Below are 13032 nucleotides of genomic sequence, written 5' to 3' on the forward strand. Positions count from 1 at the left end.
CCCAGGTGATCCTTCTCCAGCCCTCCTAGGGTAGCCTCTTTTAAAATGAGGCTGGGCTGGCTGGGCACGGTGGCTCACGCCTATAATCCCAGCACTTTGGGAGGCCAAGGTGGGCGGATCACAAGGTCAAGAGTTTGAGACCAGCCTGGCGAACATGGTGAAACCCCGTCTCTACTAAACATACAAAAATTAGCTGGGCATGGTGGCGGGTGCCTGTAATCCCAGCTACTTGGAAGGCTGAGGCAGGAGAATCCCTTGAACCAGGGAGACAGAGGTTGCAGTGAGCCGAGATTGTGCCATTGCACTCCAGCCTGGGTGACAGGGTGAGACTCCATCTCAAAATAAATACATAAATAAATAAAATATAAAAAATAAAAAATATAATGAGGCTTGGCTAACCGGGCTTCCTGCAGCCCAGACCCTGGTGAACAGACAGGAAACAGAGGACCCGAGTGGCTGGATTGTAGGCTTGCCAGGGAGGAGAGGGGTGAGAGCCTTGGCCAGAGGAGACCCTTGAAAAAGCGGCGAGTAGTCATCGCTGCTCCCCAACCCCTGTCTGCAGATATGAGAAGCGCTGGGGAGGGGAGAGGTTGTGGCTTTGTATGTATGGGAGTGTGTTTTCCTGGAAAGTTTGTAAATGGTTCTAGTTTAGAATCTACCCTGTTCTGCCTGCTTGGCCAGCTCCTGGCGGGATAGGGGTCCAAAGGCGGCAGGGCTTTGTTTCTGCCAGGGCTGGAGTCCCTCCTGCCCGAGTTGAGCTTGAGCTCTGGGTGTCATTTGCATATGATTCACTAACTGTCTAGAATGCTTAGGAAACCCCCAGTCTCCCCTTCTTTTAAGCTCCCCAATCCTTTTCCCCTTCTCTCAGCCCCTCTGAGACTGCCTGACCTCTATTTCTTGGGAACCATTGTTTCGGGGGAGCCTGGAGAACAGAGAGAATGAATGAGGAAGGGAGGCTGGGGCCAGGCCCAGCTGGGTTTGGGGTCCCCTGCTTCTCTGTCCTGAGTATAGGGGAGGAAATGATATATTTCTCTTCCCCTTCTCCCCTCCTCAAATCCAAAGGTTTCCCTTTTTTGGTTTGTGAAATGAAAGAAGGGAATTTGGAAAGGGTTGTGGTCAGGCCTCCACCCATACCCCGATATCCCTTTCTCCACATCCCTCTCGTCCGTCTGAGGGAAGCAGGCCCTGGGAAATGGGTAACTCTCCCTCCTGGCCCTGTCAACAGATGTTGCCCTGGGTGGGGTGAGGCAAGGGACAGCAGGCCAAGTGCTGAGGGGCACCAAGGTGGTGGCAAGAGGTGTGGGGATGGAGGGCTCCAGTTGCCCGGGCCTCCCCTGTGCCAAGCTCTCGGCTGGGTGCTTTCCAGGACTTCCTGTCTGAAATCGCACAGCTTGTTGTTGAGGTAGACAGTTCACAGGCGAGTAAACAGTTGCTTAGAGAGGTTAAGAGACTTGCGTAAGGTCACCCAGAGTGGCAGAGCTGAGATTTGACCCTTCCGACTTCTGGTTCTTTCTCCCATCTTCGTGGCTCAGAAAGCTCTCACCTTTTTCTCTAGGTGTGTGACTCTGGGGTGTAACGTGTGGGCAGCTAGGCACGCTGATGCTGGGGAAGGGATCCTGGCACCTTCTGAGGGTGAGAGCGGCCCCAGTGGGCAGGGGTGTGGGGCTGGTTGCAGGTGCTCCAGCCCCCTACTCCTTTTTCTGCTGTGCTTAGGCTAGGCTCGGTATATTGGAGGTGTGGGCCTGTGGTTTTCTCTCTTTCAGGGGAGGGTGCCCGTGGGCAGTGGAGGTGGCTGGCATAGGGTGGAGGTTGGATGTGGGTAGTTTGTTTTCCCTCTCTTTGGTACTGGTTTCGATTCTCTGCCGAGGCCTTCTCCCCTGCTGGGGTGTCAGGGGCTGGGGCCCAGGTGTCTCTCTGAGGGTCATAGCTCCTGAAGGACCTTCTGAGGCAGAGCCTGTGCCCTTTCAGGCCCACCCTGGTCATCCCTGCCCTTGCCCATCCCTGTTCTCTGGTCTGTCTGGCCCTTGGCCCATTTCTGTGACCTTCAGTCTGTCCTGCAGCTCAAGGACCTCCCCAGGGAGCTGAGTAAATTTGCACTGAAGTTTGCAGGCAGAGCTGGGTTAGGCTTTTTGGAGGCTCTGATGGGGTCTGGGGAGGCCTTCCAGCCTTGTCCTGTAGTGTGTGTGGGTGGTGGGCTGAGGGGTGAGGTGGGGGTAGTGGGGATTGAAGTTTGGTTCAATTTCAAACTCCTCAGGGGCAGAGTTAATGTGGCTGTGGTTTTCTCTTCTCTGGGAGCAAGGGTGGGTTCCAGAGGGTCCAGGCTGGACTGACTGAACTGACCTCCCAATCCCCAAAGGCTGGGTCCGGATGCCTGGGATCTGGATGGCATTCTGGGCCTCAGCCTGGCTTATGGAGGCCTCACTTTGGGTTAGCTGCCCCTTGGGCCTCACCTTGAGAGAGGCAGGCCTCTGTGTGGCTGTGAATTCACCTGAGTGTTTGTGGACCTGGTGCATGGGCTGGGCCCACAGGGAGGACCTCAGAGCATCTTTTGGCAGAAGCAGCAGGTACAAGGGCCACCCTGGCTGTATGAGGTCCGAAGAATATACAGTCTGGGAGACTGTGGGGCTGTGGTTGTGTCTTTGGGGAGCTGTGTGCTGGGGCCCATGCATGCAGTTTCTGAGCTGTGTTCACTGTGTGGTAGAGCCCAGGTGTGGAGAGATGGTATCTCCAGGTTCCCTCTCCTCACATGCATGCCTGCACACACACAGGCTGGGGCTGCAGGCATGTTCTTGCCACCCAGATGTTTTCTGTAGACCTGCATGCATGAGTTTGTATGTGTATTTGTGTGTGAGGGTCCAACTATAGGAACTGATGAGGTTCCGCCAGCCTCTTCTTCCCTTGCATAGCTCCCCCAGCTCCAGTTCCCGTTGTGTGGGGCCCCACAGGAGTTGGGAGGGGGCCAGGGCGGCAGCTGGTCCAGTGGGTGGGGCCCCTGTTCCTCTGACATCAGCTCTGTCAGCCTCAGCCTAGGAGGGAATTGGCAGGGGCCTGGGGTAGGAAGGGGGTCTTTATTCAGGAGTGAGGAGAGAGGCCCTATGGTTGTCATAATGAGTAACAGTAAAACTCGTGGTCATTAGCAAGGTCCAGATTTTACTCCTGGGGCAGCCTCCCCTCCCTAGCCCAGTACCTGTCTCCTCCTGCCCTCTCTCCCTCAGGTCCACACAGGCTGGCTGGCTCAGCTGGGCCAGAAGTCCTGGCCTCTTCCACAGTGGCCTTGGCAGGAACTCCCCCTTACCAGGCCTGGTCTTCAACCAAATGCTGGCCATGTCCTTGTCCCCTGGACTCCAGGTTTGAGGCTGGAGTCTGGAGCTCAGAGCCTGGAACCTACTGTAGCCTGAGCTTGGGGTGGAGTGGCAAGGGGTGTTGGAAAGGGACAGTCCTTATTTTGAGTCTCTGTGGCCCTGTTTCTTTCCTTTCTTCCCTCTTCTTTTTAAAACAGCTTTATTGAGATATAATTCACATACCATAAAATTTACCCATTCAGTGGTTTTAGTATATTCAGAATTGTGAAACTACCACCACAATCAATTTTAGAACATTTTCATCACCCCAAAAAGAGCCCCCATACCAGCAAGTCACTTCCCATCTTCCTCAAATCCACGCCCCAGCCCCTGGTAACCACAAGTCTGCTTTCTGTCTCTATGAATGTGCCTATCCTGGACATTTCATATAAATGGAATCCTACAATATATGGTCTTTGTAACTGGCATAATGTTTTCAAGGAATATCCACATCATAGTATCAGTACTTCATTCTTTTTTTTGGCAGAATAATATTCCGTTGTAGGGACATACAACATTTTATTTATTCATCAGTTGATGGACTTTTGGGTTGGTTCCACTTTTTGACTATTAGGAATAACGCTGCTGTGAATGTTCATGTGTAAGTCTTTTTGTGGACTTACATTGTCATATCTCTTGGGTAGATACCTAGGAGTAGAATTGCTGGGTCATATGCTACCGCTGTGTTTAACCTTTTGAGGAACTGCCAAACTGTTTTCCAAAACAGCTATTCTATTTTACATTCCTACCAGCAATATATGAGGATTCAAATTTCTCCACATCCTCGCCAGTACTTGTTATTATCTGTCTTTCTTATTAGAGCTAGCCTAGTGGGTATGAAGTGGTATCTCATTGTGCTTTTTTTTTTTTTTTTTTGAGATGGAGTCTTACTCTGTTGCCCAGGCTGAAGTTCAGTGGTGCAGTCTTGGCTCATTGCCTCCTGGGTTCAAGCAATTCTCGTGCCTCAGCCTCCTGAGTAGCTGGGATTATAGGCATGTGCCACCACGCCTGGATAACTTTTGTATTTGTATTTTTTTTTTTTTTTTTTTTTTTGAGACAGAGTCTTGCTCTGTTACCCATGCTGGAATGCAGTGGTGTGATCTCGGCTCACTGCAACCTCCGCCTCCCTGGTTCAAGCGATTCTCCTGCTTCACCCTCCCAATTAGCTGGAATTACAGGCGCCCGCCACCATGCCTGGATAATTTTTTAGTATATTTTTATATTTTTTAGTAGAGATGGGGTTTTACCATGTTGGCCAGGCTGGTCTCAAACTCCTGACCTCAGGTGATCCCCCTGCCTCAGCCTCCCAAAGTGCTGGGATTATAGGTGTGAGCCACCGCACCCGGCTAACTTTTGTATTTTTAGTAGAGACAGGGTTTTGTTATGTTGGCCAGGCTGGTCTTGAACTCCTGACTCAGGTGATCTACCTGCCCCAGCCTCCCAAAGTGGTGGGATTACAGGCGTGAGCCACCACCCCCAGCTTCAATGTGCTTTTGATTGGCCATGTTTCTTTTTGTCTGTCTCTTTTCTTTTGTCTTTCATATATGTATTTTTCATACATAAATACATGCATATGTATTTATGTATAACCTATACCCAAAATGGATTTGAAACATCCTCTTGTCCTCTTGCGGATATGTTATTTGTGTTCTCTCTCTTTGCTCTTGTTGCTGCCTGTCTGTCTCACTGTGTTGTGGAATCTCTGGGTTCATCTCTGTCTCTCTGTCTACCCCATGGTATTATCTGTGTATATCCTCTGGTGCTAGCTGTTCAAACAGGGTGTGGATGTCTATTCACACTGGTGAAGGGGGCATCTGCCCTTTCATCTTCTGCCCACCTGCCATCCCACTTTATGTGTTTTGCTTCTGCAGTCAGAAGTATGTGGGTGAACCCTGAGATCAATCTCTGCTTCATTGCCTGGGGGTAGGAGGCTTCCTGGGCAGTCCTTGCCCTCCTACACATTGCCTACCCCTGGGCCATCCATGCTGTTAAGTGCTGGAGGTGATACCTAGGAGTCCTCAATTCCCATTTTCCTAGTAGTATGTATGTAAATGGGCCTCCTCCCAGGGCCTGTGGGACAAACCCGTCTGGGGTGCTGGGGCTTGGATCTAGGGGGGGAAGTGGTGTAAGAGGGGCCCCCTGGCTTAGGAGTCATTTTTCTGAGAAGTGCCAGTGCTTTAGGGAAGCGGCTTTTCCTCCCCCTCCTTCTTCCCCCACCCCCCCAGCACACGTTCTCTGCATCTTGACCTCAGGTAACCCTCACTAGGGGAAGGAGGGCCAGCTGCCCGCTTCTACTGCAGTGATCCCTTGAGGTGGCACTGTGGACCCTTTCCCCTCAGGACTGTGGGTGAGAGGCCCTCCAAGGCTCTGGGCTCTGTTCCTGTCTCCCCAGCCTGGCTGTGCTATCCTGCCACCCCCAGCAGTGTCTGGGCCCTGCTTCCAGGTCGTCTCTGCCAGCCAGGCATGGTGCCAGCTGTCTGCTCAGCTGGGTGCCACGGGAAAATCTCCGGCAGCCCAGGTTGGGGAGCTCCACGGGGAATGCCCGTGTGCCTGTTCTTCAGTGCCCACTCACCTATCTTTCTTCTTTCTGCAGCATCACAGGACATGGCCCCCTCAGCCACCTAGCTGGGGCCCATCTAGAAGTGGCATCCTTTTTGGTGCCCTGAAGGCCAGCTCTGGACCTTCCCAGGAAAAGTGCCAGCCCACAGAACTACTTGACCAAAGGACCGGCTCTTGAGACATCCCCCAACCCACCTGGCCCCCAGCTAGGGTGGGGGCTCCAGGAGACTGAGATTAGCCCGCCCTCTTTGGACAGCAGCTCCAGGACAGGGCGGGTGGGCTGACCACCCAAACCCCGTCTGGGCCCAGGCCCCATGCCCCGAGGAGGGGTGGTCTGAAGCCCACCAGAGACCCCTGCCAGACTGTCTGCCTCCCTTCTGACTGTGGCCGGTTGGCATGGCCAGCAACAGCAGCTCCTGCCCGACACCTGGGGGCGGGCACCTCAATGGGTACCCGGTGCCTCCCTACGCCTTCTTCTTCCCCCCTATGCTGGGTGGACTCTCTCCGCCAGGCGCTCTGACCACTCTCCAGCACCAGCTTCCAGTTAGTGGATATAGCACACCATCCCCAGCCAGTAAGTCTGGGTGTTGTGGGGTGGGGTGGGAGGGGACTGTGGAGGGCGGCAGGCCTCAGAGCTTGGGCTCTGGGCACATCTGTTCTGCCGTGAGCTGAAGGCACGGTGAGCGGCAAGGTCTTCTCCAGTTGGGGTGACCATCCTTTGAGGTCTTGAAAATGAAAGCCCTATGGCCTGTAGGCCAATCATGGTGGCTGTGTTTGAAGTTGGGGGTGGCAGAGGGGGAGATGAAACCATGCTGTTCTGGCCTGCAGTGGCCCTCGCACCCCTCTTCTGTGCTCTGCTGTTGGGGCCTTATAAATAGCTCCAAGGACTGGACACACAGGCTGGAGGTGGGTAAACAAACCTCTTGACATTTGATGGAAATGGCAGCTCTACCTAGAGTGAGAGCGGCACACCACCTACGCCCCACCCCCACTCAGTGCCTCTGAGGGAACGGGCTTGAAGGAGCAGACCGAGGAAGGCTGGCTGGAACCCCACCTCTCCCCCTGCCAGCTCCACCCCCGGCCATGCTAGGATGTGCTTCCCTTTGTGGGGAGGATGAAAGGGAGGGGCCCGCAGTCTAGCTGGGTGGATAGGGTGAGTGTCCCAGGAGGGGACACTTGGCCTGGACTCTGGCCTCGGACGCATGCATGGTCTTGGCAGGGCCTGTGTTTTCTCTGCCTCCACCCTCTGCCATGGGGGTCACTCGTTAGCTGGGCAGGGGTCTCAGTACCCTTCGCCGCTGGCCGAGCCAGGTAGTGGGAGGTGGCGGCAGCTATGGCCAGCTGGCAGAGTCCAGGGCTGGGGCCTGCCAGGCCGCTTACAGTAACTCTGGCCCCCAGGGCCCAGCTGGGCGCCAGGCCAGGGCTGGGGGGAGGAGGGAGCTGGGGCCTGGCCTGGGACGGGAGGGGGTGGAAGCAGCAGAATGGGCCGTGGGCTGCTGGCTGGCTGGTCGGTCAGCTGCTGACCTGGGAAATGTGTCCCCACCTCTCCTGGCCAGCAGGGACTGCACACCCTGCCCTGGGCACCTACCACCCCTCTCATGGCTGCTGGCAAGCTGCCTGGCACCACTGCCCTATGTGCCTGACTGGGCTGGGTCAGTGCCCCCTTCTCAGTGTGGGGGCAGCACTCTGTCCCCGGAGCCAGGGAGTCTCTTTGTCCCTGGGGCAGGCCCTGGCTGGGCGCCTCACTGCCCGCACTGGCTGGCTGCCCACTGCCACCACTGCTTCCTGGATCGCCTCCTCTGGCTTAGCTGTGGCCCCCTCCCTCCCAGGCTCCAGCAGCCACCAGGAGCAGGGACTTTATGTCTGTACTTCTTTATGTTCCCCACCCCTTATGCCCTGGGGCCAGGGGGCAGACAGGTGCGGCCTCAGTTTCTCCTGCCACCCCTTATCAAACCTTCGTCTTCTGGTTCTGCTGTCTCTTCTTTGCACCTCATATGGGAGTATGGGATGGGTGGAGTCTGGGGACTCTGATTCTGGTCTGGTCCTGTAGTCTGTGTTAGTGATGGGGAGAGGCCAGCCTCTGGGCTTTGGGGCTGCTGGGGAATGTGTCGGTGTATCTTTGTAGACTATTCACTGCATTTAAAGGGACTGTGATTTATATTCTGGACTTGGATCACTGGAACTAGAAGAGTGTCTGCTTCCTGACAGGGTAGGGTTTTATTTTTATTTATTTATTTATTTATTTATTTATTTATTTATTTATTTTTGAGACGGAGTCTCGCTCTGTCGCCCAGGCTGGAGTGCAGTGGCGCGATCTCGGCTCACTGCAAGCTCCGCCTCCCGGGTTCACGCCATTCTCCTGCCTCAGCCTCCCGAGTAGCTGGGACTACAGGCGCCCACAACCGCGCCCGGCTAATTTTTTGTATTTTTAGTAGAGACGGGGTTTCACCGTGGTCTCGATCTCCTGACCTTGTGATCCGCCCGCCTCGGCCTCCCAAAGCGCTGGGATTACAGGCGTGAGCCACCGCGCCCGGCCTATTTATTTATTTTTTTGAGACAGAGTCTTGCTCTGTCGCCGAGGCTGGAGTGCAGTGGTGCGATCTTGGCTCTCTGCAACTTCCGCCTTGTAGGATCAAGCCACTCTCCCGCTTCAGCCTCCCGAGAAGCTGGGACTCCAGGCATACGCCATCATGCGTGGCTACTTTTGGTATTTTTAGCAGAGATGGGGGTTTCACCATATTGGTCAGGGTGGTCTTGAACTCCTGGCCTCATGATCCGCACACCTCGGCCTCCCAAAGTGCTGGGATTATAGGCATGAGCCAACGTGCCTGGCCATTTTAATTTTTTTAAGATGAATTCTTGCTCTGTCGCCCAGGCTGGAGTGCAGTGGCACCATCTTGGCTTAATGCAATCTCCGCCTCCCAGCGATTCTCGTGCCTCAGCGTCCCAAGTAGCTGTGATTACAGGTGCATGTCACCACACCCAGCTAATTTTTTTTTTTTGTATTTTTAGTAGAGAGAGGGTTTTGCCATGTTGGCCAGGCCAGTCTTGAACTCCTGGCCTCAAGTCATCTGCCTGCCTCAGCTTCCCAAAGTGTTGGGATTACAGGCGTGAGCCACCTTGCCCTGCTTTATTTTTTTTTTTTGGAGACGGAGTCTCGCTCTGTCACCCAGGCTGGAGTGCAGTGGCTGGATCTCAGCTCACTGCAAGCTCCGCCTCCCGGGTCTACGCCATTCTCCTGCCTCAGCCTCCCGAGTAGCTGGGACTACAGGCGCCCGCCACCTCGCCCGGCTAGTTTTTTGTATTTTTTAGTAGAGACGGGGTTTCACTGTGTTAGCCAGGATGGTCTCGATCTCCTGACCTCGTGATCCGCCCGTCTCGGCCTCCCAAAGTGCTGGGATTACAGGCTTGAGCCACCACGCCCGGCCTTTTTTTTTTTTTTTTTATCATAGGGTCTCATTCTGTCTCCCAGGCTGGAGTGCAGTGGCATGATCATAGCTCACTGCAGGCTTGAACTCTTGGGCTCAAGGCATCCTCCTGCCTCAGCCTCTTGAGTAGCTGGGACTACAGGTGCATGCCACCACACCAGACACCAGACTGATTTTTTGATTTTTCGTAGAGACAAGGTCTCACCATGTTGCCCAGGCTGGTCTCAAACTCCTGAGCTGAAGCAGTCCTCCTGTCTTGGCCTCCCAAAGTGCTGGAGATATGGGCATGTACCACCGCATCCAGCTCAGGGTAGGATTTTTGAAGGGGGAGGAGTTGGGAACCTGCGATCTGGTGCCTGTGAACAACTTGTCCTAACCCAGGTGATGGCAACAGAGTTCCCAGACACTCTGTCCATCTGGAGCCTGGTCTCATTGGAGGGTTGGAGGTGGGGGCTGGGGCATGGCCCCATCCTTGCCCATCCTGGCCAGAGGGAGCAAATGCTTTGCCCTCCCCTCCCCTCAATGTTGCAAGCTTCTTCCTCTTTCTCAGAGGTGGGTGGGGAAGGCTTCCCATCCTGGTAACCTTCTCCCCAAATGTGGGTGGGGTGCCCACATTTCGGGCAAGTGTAGCCTTCTTTGACTTTCTCCACCCAGGTTAGGCAATGCCCCCTTCCTGCCCCCTCCCTCTGGGAGCCTTTTGGTTTCCCTGCCCCTCCCCTCTCCCTGGTAAACAACAACATCTTCTCTCCCTGCCCAGACCCTTAGCTTCTGGGCTTCTCGCTGACCTTCCTCATCTCTGGGACAAGGTGTGGCCATGGGTCTGAGGGAGCCTGGTATCTCCCTCCTGCAGAGCCGGGGCTGCCTGGTGGACAGAGCTTCTGAGCTTTGGGTAGAAAAGCATGGCAGATAAAAGTATCACATGCCTGGCCTCAGAGATGGAGGCAGTTTAGCCTTTCCTGCTCGCCTGGCCTTAGGGCTGGTGCTGAGGGTGAGGCAGTTTGCAGGAGAGGTGGCAATCCAGGGTCCTCCATTCCTATAGGAGCAGTGGTACAGCCTGGTCCGCTCACACCCTTTTGGTAGGAATCCTTGCTGATGAGGCTTCCTCCTCCCATTCTCCACCAAACAAAGGTGTGGGGTCTCTCTTTCCCCTTCATCCCTTTCCCCAGGTGGGGAGGAGGCAGCACATTAGGTGGCCTGGGTGTGCCCTTTAGAGACCTAGTAGCCTATGGGACCAAAAGAAATCCTTTCCAGGTCACTGTGGGGAGGGCATTTGTCATGCTACAGCCAGGGTGGGAGCCCTAGAGATGGTCCAGCGATTCTCCCCACCCCCTAAACCGGCGCCTGGGGCTTGGTCTCTGAAGACTAGTGTTTACTGTGGAGGTTTGAGATTCTGTGTGCACTACGGGTCAGGGCTATGTGTGTTTTGGGGGTGGGGTCACGGTTGGGCGTGTGTTGGGAAGGGGATTAATGACTTGTGTGTATTGGGTGAGACGGTTAGAGAGCTGAGTGTGTTTTGGGGGAATTAAATCCAGAGCTGAGGAGGGAGAGTCAGCTTGTCTGTGTGTTGGGGCTGGGAGGGGGTGTGACTTAGGGCATAGAGTGTTTAAAGAGTAGTGGTCTTTGGTTTGGGTTCTTACCTTTCTTCTGGTTTGGAGGGGAGAACTGATCTGCCTTTTTTGTTCACTCTGGGAATTCCATGGGCAAAGGGGTCTGACTGGGGGCTGTGGAGAAGGCATTTAGTGCGGCGTTTAAAACTTGGACACTGGGCTGGGCGCGGTGGCTCATGCCTGTAATCCCAGCACTTTGGGAGGCCAAGGCGGGCAGATGACCTGAAGTCAGGAGTTTGAGACCAGCCTGGCCAACATGGTGAAACCCCATCTCTGGCCGGGCGCGGTGGCTCAAGCCTGTAATCCCAGCACTTTGGGAGGCCGAGACGGGTGGATCACGAGGTCAGGAGATCGAGACCATCCTGGATAACACGGTGAAACCCCGTCTCTACTAAGAAATACAAAAAACTAGCCGGGCGAGGTGGCGGGCGCCTGTAGTCCCAGCTACTCGGGAGGCTGAGGCCGGAGAATGGCGTGAACCCGGGAGGCGGAGCTTGCAGTGAGCTGAGATCCGGCCACTGCACTCCAGCCTGGGCTACAGAGCGAGACTCCGTCTCAAAAAAAAAAAAAAAAAAAAAAAAAAAAGAAACCCCATCTCTACTAAAAATGCAAAAATTAGCTGGGCGAGGTGGCATGTGTCTGTAATCCCAGCGACTTGGGAGTCTGAGGCAAGAGAATCGCTTGAACTCAGGAGGCGGAGGAGCCTAGGGGATAGAATGAGACTCTGTCGCCGAAAAAAAAGATAATAAAATAAAACTTAGACACTGGCTGCGTGAAGTGGCGCATGCCTGAAATCCCAGCACTTTTGGAGGCCGAGGTAGGGCCTTGAGCCCAGGAGTTTGAGACCAGCCTGGGCAACATAGTGAGACCCTGCCTCTACCAAAGAGAAGAAATTAGCTAGGTGTGGTAGTGCGCCTGTAGTCTCAGCTACTCGGGAGGCTGAGGTGGGAGGATCACGTGAGCCTGAGAGGTTGAGGCTTCAGTAAGCTGTGATCACGCCACTACACTCCAGCTTGGTGGGTGACAGAGCAAGACCCTGTCTCAAAAACAACAACTTGGACATTTGTGTCACTTATGACTTGCTGATAACCTCTCTGAGCATGTTTCTTTTTTTTGTTTGTTTGTTTGTTTTGAGACAGAGTCCTGCTCTGTCACCCAGGCTGGAGTACAGTGGCGCAATCTCTCAGCTCACTGAAACCTCCGCCTCCCAGGTTGAAGTGATTCTCTTGCCTCAGTCTCCTGAGTAGCTGGGATTACAGGCATGCACCACCACACCCGGCTAATTTTTGTATTTTTAGTAGAGATGGGGTTTCTCTATGTTGAGGCTGGTCTTGAACTCCTGACCTCAGGTGATTCGCCTGCCTCGGCCTCCCAAAGTGCTGAGATTACAGGCGTGAGCCACCGCGCCCAGCCTATTGTTGTTTCTTTAATTTTTTTTTTTTTTTTTTTTTTTTTGTGACGGAGTCTCGCTCTGTTGCCCAGGCTGGAGTGCAGTGGTGTGATCTTGGCTTACTGCAAGCTCCACCTCCTGGGTTCAAGCCATTCTCCTGCCTCAGCCTCCCGAGTAGCTGGGACTACAGGAGCCTGCCACCATGCCCGGCTATTTTTTTGTATTTTTAGTAGAGATGAGGTTTCACCATGTTAGCCAGGATGGTCTCGATCTCCTGACCTTGCGATCCGCCCGCCTCGGCCTCCCAAAGTGCTGGGATTACAGGCGTGAGCCACTGCACCTGGCTTGTTGTTGTTGTTGTTTTGTTTTGTTTTTGAGATGGAGTCTCACTCTGTCACCTGGGCTGGAGTGCAGTGGTGCGATCTTGGCTCACTGCAACCTCCGCCTTCTGGGTTCAAGCGATTCTCCTGCCTCAGCCTCCCAAGTAGCTGGGATTACAGGCACACACCACCACACCCAGCTAATTTTTGTATTTTTAGTAGAGACGGAGTTTCACCATGTTGGTTGGCCAGGACGGTCTTGATCTCTTGACCTTGTGATCCGCCCTCCTTGGCCTCCCAAAGTGCTGGGATTACAGGTGTCAGCCACTGCACCCAGCAGGGACCAGGCCCTTTGTAGGTGGGAGCTGGAGAGAATGGGATGTTAAC

General features: G+C 54.3%; 1 protein-coding gene across 2 annotated transcripts in view; it reads left to right on the forward strand.

Moving 5' to 3' along the window:
* Window positions 1–13032, forward strand: part of LOC105472220 (retinoic acid receptor alpha) — a 49171-nt gene that overhangs the window by 15670 nt on the left and 20469 nt on the right. For both annotated transcript variants that reach the window (XM_011725247.2, XM_011725246.3), the window contains exon 2: window positions 5935–6474. In XM_011725247.2, the coding sequence (XP_011723549.1) occupies window positions 6297–6474 (178 nt within the window). In that variant the 5' untranslated portion in view covers window positions 5935–6296. The remainder of the gene's footprint in view (window positions 1–5934; window positions 6475–13032) is intronic.

This window comes from Macaca nemestrina, chromosome 17 (genome assembly GCF_043159975.1).
Source record: "Macaca nemestrina isolate mMacNem1 chromosome 17, mMacNem.hap1, whole genome shotgun sequence".
Taxonomy (NCBI): Eukaryota; Metazoa; Chordata; class Mammalia; order Primates; family Cercopithecidae; genus Macaca; species Macaca nemestrina.